This window comes from Delphinapterus leucas, chromosome 17 (assembly GCF_059928025.1).
Source record: "Delphinapterus leucas isolate spDelLeu-1000000601 "Yukka" chromosome 17, BTC_Dleu_Yukka2, whole genome shotgun sequence".
Lineage (NCBI taxonomy): Eukaryota > Metazoa > Chordata > Mammalia > Artiodactyla > Monodontidae > Delphinapterus > Delphinapterus leucas.
Genome location: NC_143145.1, coordinates 14,930,902 through 14,956,281, shown reverse-complemented (window position 1 = coordinate 14,956,281; position 25,380 = coordinate 14,930,902). Strand labels below are relative to the sequence as shown.

The following is a 25,380-nucleotide window of genomic DNA, read 5'->3' as shown; positions in this document are numbered from 1 at the left end:
TTCAGTCTCTGTTCCTCCACTCTGCCATGGCTGCACAGACCAACTGTGAACAAAAATGGGCTGGCTGTGTTCCAATAAAGCTTTATGGATGGACTTTTAAATTTGAATTTCACATTAACTTTCACGTGTCACAAAATATTAGTCTTTTCATTTTTTTCCAACTATTTAAAACAAACATTCTTAGCTTGTAGGCCAGCAGTAGGCTGGATTTGGTACATGGGTTATAGTTTGCCAACCCTTTAAAATTTTAGGGATGCAGTATATATGGTTTTCTCCTTTTTTTTTTTTTTTTTTAGAGGCAAGGGAGGCTTAGAGCTCTGCATAAAGCAGAACAGAACTAGGCAAGGGGAGTGTTACAACAGTATATTTCAGAAAGAAAACACATACCTCTGTTAACATAAATCCCAAGACACTTGGAAAACTGTTTTAATCACCTCTTGGCAGAGGGCTACAAGTTTTAAAATGTGCCTGCTTACTTCTAAAAGTTAAATGTTTCACTCCCTTCTCATCTAAAGAAGTATATAAGAGACATTATTTATATTTTCTGAATCAGGTCGGTAGGTCCTCACTAGATGCCTCTGTGTGTTCAGCACTGGTCACGCTGATGGATGTAAAGGACATCAAAATATATCTTTTCCCCTAAAGGTCTTTGATCCCCAAGAGGTTTCAGGGGTAGAGCCTCAGAATGGAGGCGACAGAATGGGCTGATCCCTCCCAAACCATGATCCCAGTTGATCCCCTGCACGCATTTTAGAGATGATTTTAGCTAGGGGTTAGCAGTATACATATTTATAGCAACAAAGTTCGCACGGTCCTGTAGGAACAATTCCAGACTTTAAAATACTGATTCCGCCACTTAGCTCTTCAACCCTGGGAAAACTAATTAACCTCTCCAAATCTTCTATCCTAATAAGAACAAAAATAAAAATTTCCTCAAATAATCCTGACGCTCTGGTGCAGGGCCCCGTAGGCACTAATTCATCCTCTCATTCAACAAAGGGTCAATGAGCCCCTACAATGTACAGGGCCCCAGGAACACAATGAACAAGGCAGATCCAGTCTCCAACACTGTGGAACTTACAGACCAATGGGAACTTGTTGGTTTTTTCTTTAAAAACAAATACGCACGCCTAAAACACTCCTTAGACTATAAAACGCCGATCCTTCCTTCACTTTCTCCACTTTTGATTCCATTTCAACCTGTAATTCTGAGAGTGGCACCAGCTTTGGAATCTCACAGACCCAGATCAACGCACAACGTCTATGAAATATCTGCCATTTTTGCGTGATTTCAGGAGACCACTGGCATTCAATGATTTAAACATTCCTGATTGAGACTACGCTTAAAAAATTCTATAGTCCATGGCAAGCGCTAACTCATGGTTTTGCCAAGGCAAGGCTTGTATCCCATCTCAGGATATGCCGCCCCCAAAGATGCCGCTTCTGTGTAAGAAATATTTTCAACTGAAGGGATTTGAGAAACGGCAGGTGCAGGAAGCACTCACTGACCTCGGAAGGGTGCCGAGAGGGATACAAGCAAACAGTCCTTGCTGTGTTTTCCCCAGTAACAGCCCTTAGTTCATTCCCTTCCGTCCCATCACATTTTCCCATGACTTTCCACTCTTCCTTAAACTTACTATAAAAACGCTCAGGTTTAACTGTTTTTCAGGGGATTCATTTCCTTGTGAAGGCTCTCATGTCACATAAAACTTACATTAAATAGATCTGTATGCTTTTCTCTTGTTAACCTGTCTTGCATCAGTCCAATTAACAGTGCCCCAGCCAGAAAACCTAGGAAGGTCATAGAAAAAGACATTTTTTCCTCCCCTACAGTGGCAAGGTTGGTTTGTGAGGGCAAGTAGTTTGGCTAGTGAGTAAGCCAAGCCTAGCACCCGCATCTCAACTCACTTTTGTTCTTTTCACTTAACCCATGGTTTTATTTTATCCTTGCAATTACTCTAAGAGATAGTTATAACCATCTTCATTGACCACGTATGGAATCTGAAAGTAACTGCACACAGTACAGGTTTTTTAGCATTTGAAAATCCACAAGGATCTTGCGCTGTCACCCTCCAATGTTTAGGGTCTGAGCAGGGGTTCCTGACCTCGGCTGCCTTTACAATCAACCTGGGAGCTTCAGAAAATACTGATGCCCAGGCCCCACTTCCAACGAGTCAAATCAGACCATCTGGGAGTGAGCCCCAAGCATTAGGACTTTTTAAAGGCATCTCTGAATCTTTGGGTGGAGGTTGGAAAGTGACAGCCCATGGGCCAAACTTAGCCTCTGCAAACTCTTAAAAATCAGAAGATTTCACATAATGCCTAGATTCTGGCTGCATCTACAACTATGCTGCCCAACACAGTAGCCATGAGTCACCTGTGGCTCTTTAAATTAATTCAATTGAAATAAAATTAGGAATTCGATTCCTTGGTCATACTAGCCACATTTCAAGTGCTCAAGAACCACATGTGGCCACCTTACTGGATGACGCAGATATGAGACACTTCCATCATCACCAAGCCTTCTATTGGACAGTGCTGTTCATAAAAATCCAAGAATCGAGGCCCACATTCCAACAATACAACACTGGCCGGAGGGTCATCTGTCTGACAGATGCGCACGCTTTCGCATCGTCAGCCTGACTCCATTCATTCATTTACACGACCTGTCCGTCCCTTAGACCTCATATGCAAACCCTACCTAGACATTACACGTGCTAAATAAAACTTGCCCAAGGGCTTGATCAGACAGATTCAAAGTCTTCACCTCTAAAGCCTAACTGCATGGACTGTGTGTTTCCTTTCTCCCTCCCTCCTTGCATCTCCCTCTCTGTTTTTACTACAGCAGGAGGGTTAACCAGTATGACAGCGGAATCTACCTGACAAATGACTTTCTGGCTTTTGGAGTCGGTCTCTGCATGATGAACGTGTACTTGTCCTACATGGTTCCCTGTGATTTGAAAAATCAGGTTCATCCCCTGCCTACCAATATTTCAATATCCATAGAAATGGTCCCTTTCTCCTTTGAGGGATAGGTGTTAAGGTACATGAATTCTCTCCCATTCTGGACAGTTAGCCCTTCTGGGCCCAATCCTTGCCCAATCTGCTTCAGAAGCTCCTTCCAGAAGCTGGCCCAGTCCTCTAACTGTGGAACGTGCTCAGACTATGTTGGCTGAACCAAGGAACCAACCGCCATTAGGTCACAATGGGAAACCTGGATGCAGTGCCAAACCCACAATCGTCGACTTATAACTGTTCCTTATCCGGGCTCTAAATGAACTTCAGAGAACGCCAACAGAAGATTTAGAGATGTGAGCATCTCAAAACTAACCACACATTCGCAACAGGGTTTAAGAGAAAGAGCTTGGGAAGCTGCGTAACTCTTCAATGGGAGAAAATTCATACAACATTTTGTACCTGGATTTAACGAGGACTAAACCCAACAGTCACCCTCAAAAAGGGAATGAATCTCACAAAGCCACTAGTTTCAGATTTAATTAAAATCTCCTCTAACCACTGCCAAGACATTCTTTAGTCTTTTATTATCCTCTCCAGAACTTTTCTTTTTTAGGATCTAGGGTTAGCAAAATAGTAAGTCAGGTTCTCCTGATTGCTTTATATACTAAGCCCTGGGAAACAAACAGGGAAAATGAAGAGTCATATGGGAGTTTCAGTTTTTAGTAAAGTGCGAAAGACAGAATGGTCCCCTCAAAAGAGATTTTTAAGTGGCAATGGCTTTCCCTCTGGCTCAGGCCACATCTGGAACACGGGGCTTCTCCCAAGCAGAACAACTCAATCCCCAGCTCAGGAATCGGGTGTTGATACAGAGTACCAGGCAAGGCCCAGAGGCAGGCAGCCCGGACTGGGAAGGGGATGACTCACCTGCAGGCCTTCACCCTCCACATCAAACCTGCAGGGGCCAGGGCCAGCCAGCTGCAGCCTCCAGTCTCAGCTAAAAGGGACAAAGAAGGAAGCCCCGTGCAAGGTTAGGGTACGCGGAGAGGAGGGCATTACTCCAAGGGAAAGGTAGGGAAGAGGCTTATAAGAAAAAACAAAGGCTCTTCACATGCCACAACTAGGGCGCTTAGTTTCCAGAATCCAATATACCATTTCTATTGTAGTAATAGTATATAATATACCTATTACACTAACAGAATGCTATTACAGTACTTCTATTACCGTCGTCTCTTTGAAAGAACACCTTTGAAAAGACCTGACCACCAAGGTACTCTTAACAGAGAAACCTGACAACCCATCACCTGTGTCAGAGAACATTCGCTGGGGCCCGGCACAGGGTTTCTACCATATGAATGAAGGGCACGCCCCTCAGCAAAGCAGAGCAGGCTGCAGGAGCTCTCACTGCCACCCCCGCTGCCTCTAACGCCCTGCTTACTCTACATTTATTCTTACCCCAGCCCTCCTTCCTACGGGAGGAAAGCTCAGCCAGGCCACAAAGACCCTCGAGGCCAGAGTGGTGGTTTCCTTAGACCACAGGGAAGGAGCTCCCTAATCACATGTAAGCAAGTCAATGATCTATTCAAGGCCACCTGGGGATGAAGCCGCAGAGCACAGAGTAGGAAGGTTTCCCCCGCGTGGAGTAAACTCCAAAGGTCAGTGTTAGAAACAAAACGGAGGATTATTGCATTCAGCCTCCTCCCAAGTGAAAAACTGGACTTTGGAATCCTTACACAGACTGTCGAGTTCAAACCAACACAGGGAAGCGGTAGCATGCTTTAAAAAAATAAAGCAAATGATAAACTCAAGTAACTAACCTTCCGCTCGGCGTCACTAATCCCCTCTCAACAGAGAGAAATGCCAGCCGCAGGACTCCTGCATCTGGTTACATCAGAGGAGCTATTTCAGGCACGAAAGGGACTCTTTTGTACCGTTCCTGGTTGTGGTCATTGGGGAGGGGTGTGCTATTCAAAATATCCACAATGAAAATGTACCCATCCTACATATACTTCATATTGTTTCAATGACGGAGGCAACCTGACCACTGTTTAGTTTAAAGCACCACCACCTGTCTCAGAACTCTCTATAAAAATTAATATAATCTATACATACCAAGCACATAGCACAGTGCCTGGCACATTCGTGTGTACTGATACACAGGAGCTCTCCTTATTCATAATGACAGCTTCTAAAGGCTACCATGGACCAGGCACTGAACTCTGCCCTTTACACACATTCTCAAAGACTCGTCCCCACAATTCTACATAGGTGCCATTATCAAGTTCAATTTACAGACAAGAAAACTGATGTACACGGAGGTTAAAGCAACTTGCCAAAGGTCATGCTGCAAACAAAAGCAGGCTGTGATTTAATCTAAATCGAAGGTTCTTCACCAGCATGCCATGCAATTTCCTAACTAACAACAGGGCAGCGTGCGCACCAGAATCATCTACCCTCTCTTCCATTTCATGCTGCAATGATTTTTGTGGTCTCTTTTATGTGGAATGAGAGCAGGGTGGGGAAGCCATTTATCAACGTGTGTGCCCATCACCACCTTTGGCAGCCGCCCTCATGCTGGGCTCAGCCCTGCTTGCTGAGGTTCTCCCTGTAGCCTCAATTCTTACAGGGTAAGAAGATAGCAGATAGGAGGCTGGAGTGGCCTGTCTTGGCCCCTGGGAGGCAAGAGGAAGCCTGGAGTCAGGAAGCGGGGGTCCAGGCTACTGGAAGGAGTACAGAGAGTGAAGCGAGCTGCCAGGGCCAGTGGCTGACTGCAAGGCCAGGTCAGCTCAGCTGCCCACAAAGTTCTTACTTCAGAGAAGGGGGACAGAGTGACAAAGTGGGGAGAGGCAAGGACATGGTAGAACATCTTCCTATGGTGCGCACGCGCGCGCACACACACGCAGCCCATGGCTAGATACAGTAATGTGAAATAGCATTTCATGCCAAATTTATACTAAATACAATCAAAGGAAACAAGAGAGTTTCTAAAGCCAAATCACACTACGAAGAAAACAAAAATGGATGGGCTTAAGCATTATTTACAACTGCCAAGATACAGAAGCAACCTAAGTGTCCATCAACCGATGAACGGATAAAGAAGATGTGGTACATATATATACACACACACACGCAAATATATACATACACATGTATATATAATGGAATACTACTCAGCCATAAAAAAGAATGAAAATTTGCCATTTGCAGCGACATGGATGGACCTGGAAGGCATTATGCGAAGTGAAAAGTCAGAGAAAGACAAATACTATATATGATATCACTTATCTGTGGAATCTAAAAAATACAACAAACCAGCGAATATAACAAAAAAGAAGCAGACTCACAGATACAGAGAACAAACTAGTGTTTACCAGTGGGGAGAGGGAAGGGGGGAGGGGCAATACAGGAGTAGAGGATTAAGAGGTACAAACTGTCAGGTATAAAATAAGCTATAAGCATAGGGACTTCCCTGGTAGCACTATGGTTAAGAATCCACCTGCCAATGCAGGGGACACAGGTTCAATCCCTGGTCTGGGAAGATCCCACATGCCGCGGAGCAACTAAACCCATGCGCCACAACTACTGAGCCTGTGCTCCACAGCCCGCGAGCCACAACTACTGAGCCCACATGCCACAACTACTGAATCCCGCGTGCCTAGAGCCCATGCTCCAAAGCAAGAGAAGCCACCGCAATGAGAAGCCCACGAGCCGCAATGAAGAGTAACACCCGCTCGCCACAACTAGAGAAAGCCTGCTCGCAGCAACAAAGACCCAACGCAGCCAAAACTAAATAAAATAAAATAATTTTTTAAAAAAAGCTACAAGCATATATTGTATATCACCAGGCATATAACCAATATTTTCTAATAACTACAAGTGGAGCATAACCTTTAAAAATTGTGAATCACTATATTGTACACCTGTAACTTATATAACACTGTATAGCAACTATACTTCAATTTAAAAAATATGGAAAGACAGGAAAAGAATGGATGGCCTTAGAAATATGGCTAACCGTCTGCCTTGTTTTTTAAACACTGACAAGTGGGCGTCCAGCCCTTCCTTGCTCAACCTCTGACCATAACAGGCCATCTTGGATCCTCTCCTGATGTTTTCTAAAGTAGTCAATCAACAATACATTGAACTGTCTGGCCCGTTTTCTTTCCATGTGACCTAAGCCAGATGGGTTCATGTTTAATGTTATAGTGCTTCCGTTTAAAGTAAGCCAAAAATGAGAATAATAAAGTTTCTTACGCACAAATATCTTTGGTTCAAAAGGAAGTGTCCATTTCTCTAGGAGGTGGGTCAAAAAGGATCTTGCTGTGATTTATGTCATAGAGTGTTCTGCGTATGTTTTCCTCTAAGAGTTTTATAGTGTCTGGCCTTACATTAAGGTCTTTAATCCATTTTGAGGTTAAATTGATACAGCCACTATGGAAAACAGTATGGAGTTTCCTTAAAAACTAAAAATAGAACTACCATATGACCCACCAATCCCACTACTGGGCATATACCCTGAGAAAACCATAATTCAAAAAGAGTCAAGTACCACAATGTTCATTGCAGCTCTATTTACAGTAGCCAGGACATGGAAGCAACCTAAGTGTCCATTGACAGATGAATGGATAAAGAAGATGTGGCACATATATACAATGAAATATTACTCAGCCATAAAAAGAAACGAAATTGAGTTATTTGTAGTGAGGTGGATGGACCTAGAGTCTGTCATACAGAGTAAAGCAAGTCAGAAAGAGAAAAACAAATACCGTGTGCTAATGCATATATATGGAATCCAAAAAAAAAAAAAATGCTTCAGATGAACCTAGGGGCAGGACAGGAATAAAGACACAGACATAGAGAATGGACTTGAGGACACGGGGAGGGGGAAGGGTAAGCTGGGACGAAGTGAGAGAGTGGCATGGACATATATACACTACCAAATGTAAAATAGATAGCTAGTGGGAAGCAGCCACATAGCACAGGGAAATCAGCTCGGTGCTTTGTGACCACCTACAGGGATGGGATAGGGAGGGTGGGAGAGAGACACAAGTGGGAGGGGATATGGGGATATACGTATGCATACAGCTGATTTACTTTATTATATAGCAGAAACCAACACAACATTGTAAAGCGATTATACTCCAATAAAGATGTTTTAAAAAAAAGGAAGTGTCCAAAATTCAAAAACAGAAAATTAAATTTTAAAACAGAAGGGGGACAGTGACCCAAAACATCCTTACTCAAGAAACTGAGCAGAAACCAAGTCTTTCAACAACCTGTGGCATATTATCAAATAATACCACATGCATGAACACATGCACACACAAAATCTCTGAGCCTTGAGCTCTAAACTTAGGAATGTAACAACATAGGTCCATCTCCAGTCTAGAAAACCCCAGCTGGAGGCCAGAGGCAAGGCAACCTCTTCCCAGGGTTTTAACACGAAGGACCACATCTGGGTCAACTTCTCTGGCAGCAAATACAGGATACAGGGCAAGTAGGGACATCAGAAACTGACTCACTGAGATGGTCAACCGATGGCTGGGCAGACACACTCAGGACTGAGGCAATGGAACATGGTGGTGAAAAGCCTGAAGGTTGTGAAATCAGACCCTAGCTCACTTCCTGCAGTGGTAGGAATAGAAGCTACCCTGTGACTGTGGTGAAGCCATAATGGTTCAGTGATGGCAAACAGTGAGGGCTGACTGGCTACCAACGCCCCTCCCATCACCTCCATCACCAAACCAAGAGTGAGCTTCAGCCCCTCAGAGGGTGGGCAACAAGGTGACCTAAGTCTTGGGATTCTCAAGCACTGATCATCTGAACAAATGAAATTTTGCATCTGTCAACAGCAGAACACTTTAGAGAACGGAAATGATCCTTTGGTTTGCAGCCATGACCAAAACTCTGAGACCTCAAATGCATCACAAGAGTGGAAACGGCCACATTAAAACCAAAACCTTTCATTATGCTTTGTTTTTTTTTTTCTAGACAAATGAACAGTAAGCTACTCTGCATTCTTTTCAGCTTTTTTTTTTAGTATCTGATACCATGGCTATTAAAAACAATCTCTCAAAGTCTTTGTTGAGCATCAGAATGAGACAGCTGGGATATTGGCATGAGGAAATGTTCGATCTTGTCATTTTGCAAAAGGAATTCATATTCATAATTAATGATGCTTTTGTCTATGCCAGAAAGAAAATCTAGAGGCTCAACGATGCTTAAGTAAATTCTACCCAAGCCAACTGCAATACAATTTTATAAATTATAGAGCAACAGAGAAAAACAAGATTTTGTGACTTGTGAGCAGAAAGAAAAGGATTAACAAGGCAGCCACACTTCAAGGCCAAAATTGGAGTAAAAGTGTTGATTTCTGAAAGGATGGTTTCATTTTCTGTCTCCTCCGTAAGAAAGAGTAATCAAAAACTTGTAACATCCTTAGATGTGATATGACTACAGGTATTTGAAAGACTCTTTGTTCCCAAGCGTGCCAGACACACATCACCAGGTACAGAACCAAGACCACCATTATCAGCCCAAAATGTCAACTAAAAATAACCAAGATGGGCAGATAAACTTACAAATTAGCTTTGGTTTAAGAGGCATTTCTATGGAGATATCGGTAGAGAAGTAGAAAACCCTTAAACAAATAAATAGCCTTAAAGATAACTTTTCGCATTACAGAGCTATTGAAGAGATTACAAAAACAAATCAGTTGTCTTTGTTCAGCTCCCATTACAGAGCTGTTGAAGAGATGACAAAGTTTTATTTAGTAACAACTTTGTTAATGGCTAAGGAAATAATGATGAATACAACACAAAACAGGCCAGGGTAAGGGAGGGAAGAGTAAATGCTTAATGGGCATGGTTTGTTTTCTTGTGGTGAAATATACCTAACATAAGATTTACCATTATAACCATTTTTTAATTAGGATTTTATTTCTTTAAAGCAGTTTAAGGTTCATAGCAAAATTGAGGGGAAAGTACTGAGATTTCTCATATATTCCCTGTCCCATACATGCATAGTTTCCCTAACTAATCAACATCCACCAATAAAGTGGTACATCTGTTACAACTGATGAATTTTACACAAATACATCATTATCACCCAAAGTCCCCAGGTTACATTAGGGTTCACCGTTGGTGTTGTACATTCTATGGATGTGAACAAATGTTTAAGGACACGTATCCATTATATGGTACCACACAGAGTGTTTTCACTGCCCTAAAAGTCAGCTTTGCACTGTAACCATTTTTAAGGCTACAGTTCAGTGGCATTCAAGTACATTCACACAGCTTTGTACAACCATCACCACTATCCTAGCCATCTCCAGACCTCTTTCATCATCCTGGGTCCAGGGTTTAATTTGGGGTGATGCGAGTGCTTTGCAAGCAGACAAGGGTGGTGGTTGCACAATACTAAATGCCACTGAATCATTCAAGTTGGTTAATTTTGTGCTATGTGAATTTCACATTAAAACAGAACAACAGTGCCTGGCACACCACGGCACTCACTATTTGTTAATAAATGAATGAGTCCTGGCCTTAAGGAAGCTCACGGGTTGGTAAGGGAACAGGGAGAGGGCAGGAGGTGCCCAGATTCTTGGGGCAGCTCCTAACCCCTTTGAGGACTGAGAAAAGGGTTCCCAGAGGACAGACTGCCTGAGAGAAACCTTAAGGGATCAGCTGGAGTATGCGGGGGGAGGTAAGGGAGAAGAATATCCCATGCAGGGGAAGGTGACATTCCCTATCCACGCGCGTGTGGGAGATAACTAAAACACTCAACGTTCATTTCACAAACTGGTAACTATGACAGGTGATGCATCTATTAATTAACTTGACTGTGGACATCGTTTCGTAACGTACAATACGTATATTAAGTTGTCACGCTGTACAACTTTAAAAATCTCACTGTACAACCTAAATATACACATTTTCATTTGCCAGCCATACTTCAGTAAAGCAGGAAAAAAAATGAAACATTATTAAAAGAAAAATCAAAAATTCAAAAAATCAAAAATCATTCATTTTCCCATTATATTACCCCAAATCTAATAAGCAGTATAATAAAATAATTATATGTAATATATGTAAATATTTGTTTGTAATAATTAGAAAAAACATAATAAAATGTAAGAGTAATAAACAAAATAGTAATAGGGGAACTTGTAAATGTCAGAAAAGGTCTTTTGGGAGGAAAAACAGTGACCTCAATGGATCTAGAGTAGGGGCAAAAGCTGGGAGGAGACAGGCAAACAAATCAGAAGTGGAATCAGGAGTGAGTGCCGGAATCTATAAGTGACCGGGAACCCACCACGTCTGACGTGAGCAGAGGCCCCAGAAGGGACAGGTAATCTTGTGTCAAAGCTGTTTGGCGTTCTCACGGCCTCGACCTCATTGGAGCTCCACGGTCACCCTGACAAGCAGGTACAGCAGACCCGACTGTCCTCTCATATATGACAAAACCAAAGGGTGTCCGCTCAGACTGACCCACCAAGGCCACACAGCCTGCATGGCCTGCAGCCAGCCTCCTAACCCAGGCACAGCCTCTCCGAGAAGGAGGGCAGCTCAGCTAGAATGAAAACTCCAACACTCCGTTCAACTCCTTCACACTGTTCTTATTTGAGTTAATCTTTTTGGGGGGGGGGGAACCCTGCATATTTTCACTGTGGGAAATGGCCTTTCGAGTAAAAAGGAAGCATTCCTTTTTGGTAAGATGTGGACTCTTCACAAAGTTTTACACACAACTCAGCATGGTGGTCATTTCCCAGATGAAACAATGCATGGACCGTCAAATTTCTAAAATCCGAAAATAGTTACGAATAATTTAAAGCCTAGCTTAAATGAACCAAGCTGTCCACAACTGCCTCAAGAAAAGGCAGAGCCGCAGGTCCATTAAACTGCCAAATAAAAGCACCTAAGAGGTCTAGCTCAGTGGTTCTCGACCAGGGTCATTTTGCCCCACCAGGGGACATTCAGCAATGGCTACAAATATTTTTGATTTTCACAACCGGGGAGCAGAGACCAGAGATGCTGCTAAACAGCCTGTAATGCACAGGAGAGCCCTCACAACAAAGAATTATGCAGCCCAAAATGTCTAGAGTGCTGGATTGAGATTCTAAATTCCCAGGTGATTCCATATATCCAACTGAACTCAGAGGTGGAAAGAAGGTGGATTGACGGGTCCTGAAGAGCAGATACACACACTCCAGGCTCTGCTGCTTCAGAGCTGTGTGGCATTTTAACCAAGGCACTTCAAGTCACCGGCCAGTTTCCCTTGTTTGCAAAACGGGGTTCCTACTACCTTCCTCAATGAGATCAGGCTAGCTGAGAGCCTCAACAGGTAGAGGGCCCTCTGTAGATCCTCAAGGCCAAGGCTGGACTAAGGTCCCAGCCGCCTGCAACAGGCAAAGGTCCCAGCCGCCTGCAACAGGCAAAGGCTCCAAGGTACTTCACTGTTTCCGAATAGCACACACTCCTGGCATTTGCTTTATACACACACATTTGGAAAAGCAAACACCAGAGCACAAAGGCATCCATCTAACATGGTTGGGTGCAATTTTATTATCCTTCAGTCTCATGAAACAGGAGTCTGTTGATGGGCAGTGGGAGCCTGGCATTGGGGATCACTGCATCTCCCTCACAAACGTGCTGGAAGCCCACCTGTGGCCAGTGACCAACAGGACCACCACCAGTGGGAGGTCAGGGGTGTGTTGACACGGTTCATGTTTTCCTCCGGGTCCAGCACAAGCTACGCATCTTGCGCTTGGCTTTAAATGGTATCATCCGAATGAAGTACCGCTCTCATAATCGGCACTGCCTTTCAACAAGCACAGATGGCACTCACGTGCTTAAATGGCAAATCGAGGGCTAAAATTCGGGGGAGCTCAACAGGCTCTCAGATCTGGTTCTCTGGGTGGGTTCTGAGAGAGAGGGGTCAGGAAATGGAGGGTGGGGCTTCCCTGGTGGCGCAGTGGTTGAGAGTCCGCCTGCCGATGTGGGGGACACGGGTTTGTGCCCCGGTCTGGGAGGATCCCACATGCCGCGGAGCGGCTGGGCCCGTGAGCCATGGCTGCTGAGCCTGCGCGTCCGGAACCTGTGCTCCGCAACGGGAGAGGCCACAACAGTGAGAGGCCCGCGTACCGCAAAAAAAAAAAAAAAAAGGAAATGGAGGGTGGCAGGCACGTGCAAAGTGCTGAAGGTCTTTTTTGTCTGCCGTCAAGCCCTTGCGACAAACTGAACGGGCTCAACCAGAGTCAGTGGGAATAAAGCCCGTGTCAGTCTTGCACGCCCGTCATTCCCAAAGAGAAGCCTGCAGGTCAGTAGCACAGGGTGAAGGTTCCGTTTTCACTATCTCCTCCACAATTCCTTTGTATTTTATCAGGTACCTTTAGCCATCTTCAGAGAACTGTATTGCCCCACTATGGGCAATCACATTAAAACAGTACATTTTAAAGATCTCTTTCTGCCTTGGCTGAAACAGTAGTTTCTTTTTATTTGTAATCACTCAGCATTTTCCCCCTCCTAATTTGAAAGGGGGTGGGGGGAAGATGCAGCACTGTAGCGGACTGCAAAATGCACTCAAATGCAGCTCTAAAAGGAAAGCACCACCCAGCAGCTCCATGTTGGTTTCCATGGTAACCGGGGGTCCCTGGGCCCTGGCACTCACAGCAGGAAATGCTGCAGATTTCCACAGCAGTATCTTTTTACTAGACATAAGATGTCCCATGGCAATTTTAAACATTTGGGAATCAAAAAACATACCGTGTGTGTATGTGTGTGTGTGCGCACGCACACACGCTCATAGATCGATATATTTACAAAACTAAGACAGTGTAGATGAAAGAAGCCAAGTTATTCTTACAGATAAATATGCTTATGTCAAACATAACAGATGATTAAAATACAAGCAAAACAGGCTGTCACACACTCACACACACACACACAGAGGGCTAAAAGAAAACAAAAACATCTTCCATAGAAAAAGAAAGGACTGCAATGGAAGTGGAAAACTATTTTGGGAAACCAGACAACCAAGGATTCCGTATAAACAAGCCAACAAGAATCTTGACTAACGATAGGACGGAGCTTTTTTCCATAGCTCATGTTCTTTCCTACTTGAATGGTCTCAGGAGCTGAAGTCAACAAGCGGTTGGCCAGGTGGCTTTCAGGGGAAACCACAGGACAGAAAGCCCTGACCTAGAGTGAGAATCCCACTGCCCCCACTGCAAGCTGAGCGGCCTCAGGCAAGTGACTTCAGCTCACTGAGTGTGCCCTGTAAAAATGAAAAGGTTGCACTACATACTAGATGGTCTACAAGAGAGACTCTCTACCTTCTAAAAATGAAAGACCAGAGCGTTATGTTAAGACAAAACAAGGCATCAAACCTCCAGGTCATTCTCATGTCAGGCCACAGATATGTTTCCAAAAGCAGTGTATAAGAATCAAATTTCTTTATATTATATCAGGAGAATTCACTGCCAGACTCTGGGTGAGGGAAGACCTTTGGGATATTCTTTTTCTCTCACCTTCTCTCTTCTCTGAGTGATTTCCCAATACCACATGTTTCTTCCAGCAGAGCACAAGTGAACAGCTAAGGTGAAATTTTTAGTTCAAAGTAGTTTTCACATTTCGTGCATGTTTTCAGGCTGGGGCTTTATCTGAGCAGAGGGGAGGCAGCTATGCAATCAGGCAGAATAGGCTCAGCCTAGAAAAATACTAGTTTGACAACTTCTAGTGTCTTCAAGTTCACATTTACACTCCAAATGGTTATTTTTATCTGAGGCAGGCAGAACAAACCAAGTTCACAACTCTATGGCAAATGATCTTCCATAAGCAAGCATTGTTAAAAAAAAAAAAAAAATTGCCTCGTCTGTATGAATTCAAATAATTGCACTTTTTCATTAATGCGAATTTATATCTTACCAAACGTGACTCTGGTATGTCTGTGTGTGTGGCAGCGGGATGGGGTGGAGGGGTTTAGTTATTTTAAGCCAGAACGAAAAGCAAAGGGAAAGAGCTAGGGTGGGGAGGAGGGTGGGAGGGAGATGATGGCGGGAGAGTCCCCCCTGCTTGTGCAGACAGCCCCGCAGGCAGCTGGAAGGATGGAGATGCTGGGTAGCCCACTTCATTATGTAAACTGCCTAATGACACAAATAACCATGCTGCACGCAGACCGACCCAGTCACCCATAAAAACACACATCCCCTCCACGCTTGGACCTTCCTCCCCACTGCCACTGCTACCACCGCCACCATGTAATTCACCAGCGTTTATTAAGGCTGCCGAGGTTAAACAGAACAGCACGCATCATATTTTCCCTGGCGTTGCTTGAATTAAGTCAAACCAGAGAAACACTACTGACTTCAGCGGGAGCAAATGCTCCTCTTGGTCAGTGGGAGGACAAGCCTTAACTGGACACAAGGGCTTGGGTGTGGGATTTTTACATCCCTAACTCTCCCTGGTAGACGATATTAGGATTCTAGTGACATCCTGCTCTGGACACCCAGAAGATACGTATGTAAAAGTGGGACTCAGGTTAGTGCCCTTCAGGCTAACGCACGATAACTGTTCAAGGGTCATTTCGGGAAGGTGCAGTGAAAAGCCAAATACCATCCAGGCAGGCCACAAGGAACCACAAGGAAATAGCCCATCTCTGGCAACTGCTGCTACCCAATCAAAGATGAATAATCAGCCACTTGTAGAGCGGGAAACGATGCTACTGTCAGGGATCACTTTTAGTATCAAGATGGGATTGGAAATGAGGGATTTTCATTTCAGCACCAGTGATGCTTGACTCATGATTCCAAATCTCCTGGAATATACAAATTTGCCCATCAAATTAATTGCATATACAAAGTCCCCATCTCCTAACTCCTTTAACACAACAAAGGAGGGGAAAAAACAGAAAATAAGATTTTCTTTTAGAAATTTATTCAATGAAAATAATAAATATATGGATTCCTTTGTTATTCCTCATCCTTACCTATACTGTGCTTTGTAAAAAAAAAAAAAAAGTTTAAAATCCACATGTCTCCCTACTGTGCTAGACTCAACACCAAGTCTGAGTTTCATGTAAAGCAAACCAAAAAATAATGACGTTTTTAAAAAATGGAAAATGGTAAGACAAACCTCACATTCACAGGGCCATTTTTAAAAAGTTGTTTTATCCTAAGCAGAGTATGCAGGATTAAATGTATCGTGCTGATGAGTTAAAATGACTCAAGGTCTATCAGAGTAGAAAAACATCAAAACAATGAAACCCAAAGCAGAATGCACATTTATGAGCTCATTTTAAAAGGCATTATATCTTTTTATGTCATCCCTTACTAGGTCAATGATAGCTCCAAAATCTCAGAAGAGATGGAAACTTTATATCTTGAAGCTATACTTAATAGGCGTACAGTTTTTAGCTAGGTTACATATTATTAGAAATAGCAATAATTTACAAAATTTTTTTGTACTTCATATAAGATTGAAACTCATAGGTATTCAATATAAACAGATTACATACACATATAGATACACAGATTCGGAGCGGCTTGAGGGGCTGAAGGAAGTGAATAAGGCTACACTAAAGCTATTCCAGGTTTTGGTCCCACCATAGCCCTCAGCAAAGTCGTAAGCATATCAAAGATGAGCTCTACATAGAAACCAGTCGTCCTGGAACAGAGAATTTGTCTCTCTGTCATTCTAAGCAAGAATCTGCTACTAAGACCAGTCCGATGCTTCAGTGCTTTCAGCTAATATATATATGTATGTATAGGTATATGCTTATATATACATACACACGCACGTGTATATATATGTTATACACAAAGGTTGTTATATATGTTGTTACAGATACGGGTTGTATAGATATGTGTGTGTATAGACAGACATACACACACACATATCCTCATTAAAAGGAGTACAGCTACAAAGCCCAATTAATAAAGGGCAGTTTGATACAACCCAGCATTAAAGTTGTTCTTTGCATTCATCACGATTCAGAATATTTACAAATGGTGAATACATAACCGTGAGAAGGCAACCCAGTCTTGGATGCCTCTGAATCCACTTATTGTTCAACACTAGGTGACTTTCTGACTACAGAATCTGGTAATATGGATTCATTTTGCCAAGATATTTCAAGTAAAGGAGATACGCCAACAGCAATCACCCTCCTCAGGTTCATGAAAATTCCTTAAATGCACCTTGAAGAGGGCAACAAGCAAAAGGCTGACCTTTCTTAAAAGCTAGGCTTCATCACAAAACAGTTTTCTCAAGCTTGTCCATTTTTTCTGCTCCCATAAAGAGCCTTTTTTGGACACATTTTTCCTAATCACCCCCCTCCTCATAAAATGTTAATTCCACAGACCTAGGTATGTCTGCGTATTACTGTATGCATATCTGTACCTGATATATAAAAAGGGTAAGACCCCCTTCTCTCCTCAAGAACCAATTTCCACCCCCTTTGGAATGATATCTTATCCACTGAGAATGCATGAAACGGACATGCTATAAAAAGAAGGTGGAAGCATTTATTGTTGGGAATTATTATTGTTTACATGTACCTCTCCACCTAACACTCCACCACCACATGCCCGTCTAAACCTTTCTACCACCCACCGACCCAGTGCCTCAGAAACAACACCTCTTTGCATTCTTTACTAGGTATACAGTAAGCTCTCAGTAAAGCTTTCTGATATAAAACAGAATAAATCAGATGACTCATAAAATACGTACATTTCCTGTTAGCCTTTCTTTGTAGGAATTGTTATACTCCTTATATCCATGCTGTGTCATGTGGTAGCCACTAGGTATATGTGGCTATTTAAATTAAAATTAATTAAAACTAATTAAAAATTTAAAATTATAAATTCACTTCTTCAGTTACACTAGCCACCTTTTAAGTGCTTGATAATCTCAAGCTACCATACTGGACAGCAAAAACGCATAACATTTCCATCATCACAGAAAATTCTATCACAGAGAACAGCCCTGGTCCAGCCTAAAAGCTCCACGAGGCCAGGACCGCATCGGGGTCACTCACCATGGCACACGCAGGATGTGTTAAGCCCTGGCAGAAAAGCAACGCAATTAAAAGGAAACAAGAAATATGGGAGAAAAGGTAGCTTTGTCTTGGCTCATCCAATTTCCTACTTTAATCAACTACAAGTGTTCTTATTTTTCATAGCTTTGCTCTTACTTACTCCCCACACCCACCTACAATACAGCAATGAGAATTTTCAAGATGTAACTACCGGGCTTCCCTGGTGGCACAGTGGTTAAGAATCTGCCTGCCAATGCAGAGGACACGGGTTCGAGCCCTGGTCCGGGGAGCAACTAAGCCCGTGCACCACAACTACTGAGCCTGCGCGCTAGAGCCCGCAAGCCACAACTCCTGAGCCCGCACACATAGAGCCCATGCTCCGCGACAAGAGAAGCCACCGCAATGAGAAGCCCACACATCGCAACGAAGAGCAGCCCCCGCTCGCGGCAACTAGAGAAAGCCGGTGCACAGTAACAAAGACCCAATGCAGCCGAAAAATAAATAAAAATTAAAAATAAATAAATTTTTTAAAAAAAAAGATGTAACTACCAGCAGGGAAAAATTGGCTTCGGGCTTCTTCAGAATAATTCATGTGAATCAAAATCAAGAGGTCAAATTCAAAACCCCAAAAATGAAAGGCAATAGAGAGTTTCTAGGTCATTGTCAATACAGCCTGCCTAGATTCATGTTTTAAAACATTAGAGAAACCAGCTGCTGGTCCATCCACTATGCAAGCAAGATATGAAGTACTTTCACTTTATCAATTTTTATTTAACAAATCAGCAACTGTTTCCTGGGCATCTATAATGTGCTAAGGCTCCCTTGGCACTATGGCAACCATATACAGACTCTAAGTAAAATTAACACCAGCAGGTTTCCATAAAACTTTGAGGCTCCAGATGCATTCTGCTAGATTCCTTTTGCTCCCCATTACCTATAAAGCCTCAGTTGGAGTAAGATCATCAGAAAAATTAATACACTCTCCTTGAATCTTTCAAAACAATAAGCTTGGCTCTTAAAGGAAAATTACAACTGAGCTGTTTCTCAAATATTCATAAGGTCTCTCCTCCTTTAAGAATCCTAAGGACAATAACCAAAAATAACTAAGGAGGGGCTTCCCTGGTGGTGCAGTGGTTGGGAGTCCGCCTGCTGATGCAGGGGACACGGGTTCGTGCCCCGGTCCGGGAAGATCCCACATGCCGCGGAGCAGCTGGGCCCGTGAGCCATGGCCACTGAGCCTGCGCGTCCGGAGCCTGTGCTCCGCAGCGGGAGAGGCCACAACAGTGAGAGGCCCACGTACCGCAAAAAATAAAAATAAAAAAATAACTAAGGAACCTGAACTGGCACATCCAAGTACAAAACCAGTTTAGTGATCTATTGCCACATCTATAGATTAGTGGGTTGCAGTTTTATGCCTTTTTATTTTTAATTAAGTGAATGTAAGTGTCCATGTTTCTTTAAGGTCATCTTCAAAGAATATGCAGTTCCAGTCCTGCAAAAAAGTTTTTTTATGACCTTATTTTATTTTATTTATTTTTTTCAGTTTGTGGCTGAGTAGCTTCCTAGGTAGAAATCATGACTTAATTACATGAAAGAAAGTTCAGGTCTCAAACACCGAAGTCAATCCAGAAGTTAAGGGCCAGTGAAGTTTCAATTAAACAACCTGGTTAAAGTAAAACTTGGGGGCAAACAAAACCAGTCTGGCTGCCTCTTGAAAACAGCTTCCTGTCGCCTCCTCCCCTAAAAGCGAAGATTCCCCCTTTTCCCCCACCCCAACCAAGAGCAGGTAGCTGCCTTTAACCTACCTGTCCCCTTCCTGTGACTGCCATCATGGATTTGCTGGGCCCTCTTTGGCTACAATGAAATACAAACTCACTCAGTCCTGAGACTCAACCTCAGAGAAGGGTCCCAAAATTCAAATTCTGAACTCCTAAGTGGAATCTGGCCAAAGACCCCATCTCACCAGCCTCCTGCCCCCAGAGATGACAGCCTTCTTCACCTGGACCCTCCAAGGGCTGCTTACAAACACTGTCTGTGCCCTGCTAAATGCCAGATACTTACCAGCATTTGGGAACCTGGGTTCCTCAGAGAGAAGCAGGATGCAGGCCCTGCCCTGGAGGCAGTTGAGTCTAGTGGGGAAGATGGTGACCACACAGGGAGGTCAACACTCTAGAGGGAGAAGGTGCTACAGAGGCCTCAGGCCTGAGACCCAATTTACCCTGGGGACAGAGAAGTGGGAGTGGTGGGGGACAAAAGGTTCACAGGTGATGTGACTCTCAAACTGGCTCTAGGAAGACAAGCCGAAGATCCTCAAACATCTAAAGGGGGCAGAGAGGGGGTGGGCTGGGAAGGGCACTCCAGGTCTGGAATGCACATGTGCAAGAAGAAAGGGATCAAAGGTTTTAAGGGATTCAGGGAGCAGAGAGCATTTTTTTGTGGGTGGAACTGCCGGCCATGGGTAGAGATGTCATTGGACAGGTGGGTGACGGCAAGATGGCGAGAGGCCTTATTCTCCTGGGAAGCCTTAAAAAATCTGAGATTCCTAAGCGCCATCCCACTCCACCCCCACCCCCCAGTTAATCAGTAACCACAGGTATAAGGCAGGGCTCTGAAATCTGTACTTTAAAACAAGCCTCCTGAGCGACAGGATCCACGCAGTGAGATGAGGAGAGCGTGGCGTTTAACGAACTCTATACTAAAAACACAACGTATTTTTAAGAACCACGACTGTGCCATTCAGTGTTAAGCTGTGGAGACTGTCTTCATCAAGACAGTCTCCACAGTCAGTGAAGACTGACTGTCTTCACCTCGGCAATCCAGGCTCACTGATTAAAGTCCACCTCTGACCGCCTGGACCTCGCTGGCTATTGTGAAAGTTCCAGCTTCCACCTGCCCTCCTCACGCACACATTGCGGGGCTCTTCTAACCGTATTTCTCGCCTAACCTTCTCTCTCCTTTATCCTCTGCTTAACCTCTGCCTCCTTCCACTCCCTTTGTCCCCAAAGCGAAAACTGGAAACTCTAAAGATAATATAGAAAGAGAAATTTTAGACTGTCCAACTTCATTCGTATTTTAAGATTTAACAGGGCCAAAAGGAGATTTTAAATCGTAGAATATTAGAGCTGAAAAAGGTTACCTGCGATCATCTAGGACCCTACTAGGTCCTGGGAAAACCCCTTTTACAAGTGGGGAAATCAAAGCCCGGAGAAGTGAAACAAAATTATTCAGGGTCACGTAGCTGGCCAAGCAGAAGACAAACCCAGGCATCCCAGCTCCCAATCTATTCATTACTCCAAGGTGCTACATAGATTGTTGCTGTTGTTGTTTTAATGCATTCAGGATCAAGTAACTTTAAAAGCAAACTTAAGTTTATACTAAATCTAGGAGCACCTTACATGAGGAATCATAATTTAATGGTTAAAATCTAGACTCTGGGCCAGGCTTCAGTCTCCCCATTTCCAAGCCATGTGACCTTGGTCGGTTTAGCTCTCTTCGTCCAGATTTCATCATCTAGAATGGAGGTCATAAGCACAGACCTCACAGTGCTGTTTCGAGAATGAAAAGACTCAATCCATGTAAAGCACAAAGGACAGAGCCCAGCCCGTGTTACGTATTCAATAAAGGTGATTAGAGATGATCTAGTCGTCTGGGGATCCATTTCCTTCCTTCTTAGAATCTTAAGCTCCTCACTCTGGGTTTGGTGTATTATCATCTCAACATCCCGGAGATGGTTTTTCAAAGCTATAAAGTAATTACAGAGGCACACTGAGGCAGCCAAAAATGAAAGTAACACAGCATTATGCTCTCAAAGGCCCTAGTTGACACAAGCAAATGATGCAAGGGCCACGAAGGGCCAGTGCTAACTAAGACGTGCCCCTGCCTTCCAGTGAAAGGGGGGCACCAGGCTGCACGCTTACAGGTGTAGGAATGCTACTCCCCAACACCAGCCACCGAGGGTTGAGAAGCCTCCCCCGACCTTTGTTCTTTTCCTTTTCTTTTTTTAAGCAACCCAGACAAATGCACACCAGTCAGTTCAACAACTCCTATGATAGCCCGTGTGCTGGTCCATCATGGACACGAAGAAAATGGAGACCCTGCCTCACGAAAGTCAGGCATCCTTTGTACAACAAATGCCTAGACACTAATTCTTTGCGGCCAATAACACAGAAACAGGGGTACTTTCACACTGAACACAAGTTGTACATTCATTCCAGAGTGCAAACACCAAAAAAATATGGAACTGTATGTATTATGGTGTTGATTAACTCTTAAATTTCATTATGGTTTAATTATTCACCTAAACATGTACATTATAATAGCGACTTACACTCTTTCGTTTAAAAAAATGAATAGAGGGCTTCCCTGGTGGCGCAGTGGTTGAGAGTCCGCCTGCCGATGCAGGGGACACGGGTTCGTGCCCCGGTCCGGGAAGATCCCAGGTGCCGCGGAGCGGCTGGGCCCGTGAGCCATGGCCGCTGAGCCTGCGCGTCCGGAGCCTGTGCCCCGCAACGGGAGAGGCCACAACAGTGAGAGGCCCGCGTACCACAAAAAAAAAAAATACAACAGAGTTCTAATGTACTTCCACGTTCTACTTAATAGTTATATGACTAGATTGATTTTGCTCTTATAATGCCTAGCTTTAGAAGATTTTCCTAAATAAATTATATTCATAGCTACTGCAAAATATTTGCTAAAAAGGACAAAGGCCTTTCAGAGCCATTCCCTTTGGGAAACAAGATGGAATGCTAATATTTTGGAAACCAGAGACCTGCTAGCTTGAGATTCTGGATACCAGCCCAAAAGAGACGCATTTAAGAATAACTGCTATTGCCTTCTCATCTTTCCAGCAAGAAAGACTCAAAAAATATGATATCTAAAGGCTCTAAGCAAGAGACTGGACTTTCCATAGAGGGTAGATATCGAACTCCAAACTGCATCAGAGTTACACCCTGTAATGACCACAAGCCCAAATATATTTGCTGCTGACCAAAACAGATTGAAGCTTTTTTTTTTTAACAGATTCTTCATTTCCTTGGAGGTGCATACACCATTAAAAGAGATTACCCACAGATCTCCAAAAGGATGTATACATGGACATTAACTGCAGTGTAGCTTGTAACAGTACGTAAGTGGAGATAATCTAAATATTCCTCAAAATAAAAATGATTTGGGCTTCCCTGGTGGCGCAGTGGTTGAGAGTCCGCCTGCCGATGCAGGGGACGCGGGTTCGTGCCCTGGTCCGGGAAGATCCCACGTGCCGCGGAGCGGCTGGGCCTGTGAGCCATGGCCGCTGAGCCTGTGCGTCCGGAGCCTGTGCTCCACAACGGGAGAGGCCACAGCAGTGAGAGGCCCGCGTACCACAAAAAAAATAAATAAATAAATAAAAAAGAAAAATGATTAAATCGTGCTACATCCAGACAGTGAAATTCCATTTGGCTGGTAGGACCAATGAGGTAGATCTCTAGGTACTGACATAGAAAGATAATTATAATATACTGGGGAGTAAAAGCACGGGAACAATGTTTCTTACAGGCTACCTTTTGAAAAAGATCTTACAAATATATTTGATTCCATATATCAACCTACATATTGTTCTACGAGTAATTTTTCTCCCATATGTGTTTAAGTATGCAAAAAAGTCTATAAAAGACACTAAGCCCAATCTCTGCAAATGGTACTGAGAGGGTAGATTTTACTTTATATACTTCGTTACATGACTTTTTTTTAAACTAAAGAGCATGTTCTATATTTTTCAATTGTTAAGAAAAAATTAACTTATTACAACTAATTTGATGCTTACTGAACATAAGATGTGCATTCAAGTTTCTCTCTTATCATCTCCATAAAATATATCTTTTTTGTATCAACCATACATTTTTTAGGTCATATGAGTTCTCACACTCCCATATTCAATAAAGTTATTTCCTCCCAGTGCATATGGATTCTAGACATCGAGATGTAAAATATTCTGGTATTGCTAAAAGTGACCTAAAATCAAATGGTTTAAAAATATATCAAAGCAGGGGGCTTCCTTGGTGGTGCAGTAGTTAAGAATCCACCTGCCAATGCAGGGGACACGGGTTCGAGTCCTGGTCCGGGAAGATCCCACATGCCGCGGAGCAACTAAGCCCGTGCGCCACAACTACTGAGCCTGCACTCTAGAGCCCACGAGCCACAACTACTGAGCCCACGCACCTAGAGCCCGTGCTCCGCAACAAGAGAAGCCACCGCAACGAGAAGCCCACGCACCACAACGAAGAGTAGCCCCTGCTCGCCGCAACTAGAGAAAGCCCGCGTGCAGCAATGCAGACCCAAGGCAGCCAATTAATTAACTGACTGATTGACTGATTAATTAATTTCAAAACACAACAAGCCATCTCAGGCATACATAGTTGTTCCTTTCATTTATTTTTCACTCTTCTCGTGCACTTTATCATCTAGAGAACGATTTGCAGCTTCTACGATGTGGAATCCCACAGAGTTAAAAAATCTATGTATTTTTAAATATGAGTCAGCTAAGCTCTGACAACTTAAGCGCTATATTCTTGTAAAGCGCCCAAGGGTAAGAGCCCACACGCTGAGCGCCGTCAATGCTGGGAGCCATCCCTCCACCTGCTTACCACGTGTGTTGGTGGCCATGTCAGCCACTTTCTGAAAGGCATCCAAGAAGGCAGCTGCTGCTACTACTGTTGTCCTAAGATGCAAACAGAAAACAGAAGCATGAGGAGTGTCTCACACTAGCAGATGCAAGACAGCAAAAAGGCTGCAACTGCTGCTGAGGACTGAAAGTAACCCTCCAGGAGAGAGAACCCGGCTGGATACGGACAACCGTTGGCTTTGTGGACCCACGTTATTCTTAAGAAAACTTTCTCCTTCTCATATTAGCACTCTCCCCCAATAACGTCCAGGTCATGCAGCGCTAGTCAATAAATGCTAGCAATTCTTCCCACCCCATTCCACCCAACAGTATAAATTATCACCAGGTTAAAATTTCACCAATGAGGAAAAAGGTCTTTCTGCCTAAAAGAACAAGTTATTAAAAAATATAAATGGTATATGTGAAAGTGATTTTAGAGGAGGAAAACAATATAGCTATATGGATTGGCAGAAGGAATCTTGGAGAGTGATCGTCTAGGTTAAACAATTCATTTTAGAGTTGGGAAAACTGAGACCACAGCTACATAGTGATTTTCAAGATCACTAGCTCATACCAGGGCTGAGACCAGTAGCCCAGCAAGACTTACAGTGCCGTGTTCATCCTACTACAAGATCCAGGCTATGTGACTTTTCCCCCTAAATCATAATTATAGGGAAACTGAGATACTATTTTTTTCAACGTTAGAATGCTACCTAAACAGCATCTTCTGAATTCCTAAAAGCTGAGAATGAGGA

General features: G+C 43.5%; 1 protein-coding gene across 8 annotated transcripts in view; it reads right to left on the bottom strand.

Moving 5' to 3' along the window:
* MTSS1 (MTSS I-BAR domain containing 1) overlaps nucleotides 1-25,380 on the bottom strand; it is a 162,863-nt gene that overhangs the window by 112,460 nt on the left and 25,023 nt on the right. For 6 of the 8 annotated variants that reach the window (XM_089898733.1, XM_089898734.1, XM_030764156.2 and 3 more), the window contains one exon: nucleotides 24,609-24,682. The exons of the other annotated variants lie outside the window; for them this stretch is intronic. In XM_089898733.1, coding sequence (XP_089754859.1) covers nucleotides 24,609-24,682 — 74 coding nt within the window. The remainder of the gene's footprint in view (nucleotides 1-24,608; nucleotides 24,683-25,380) is intronic. 8 annotated transcript variants of the gene reach the window in all.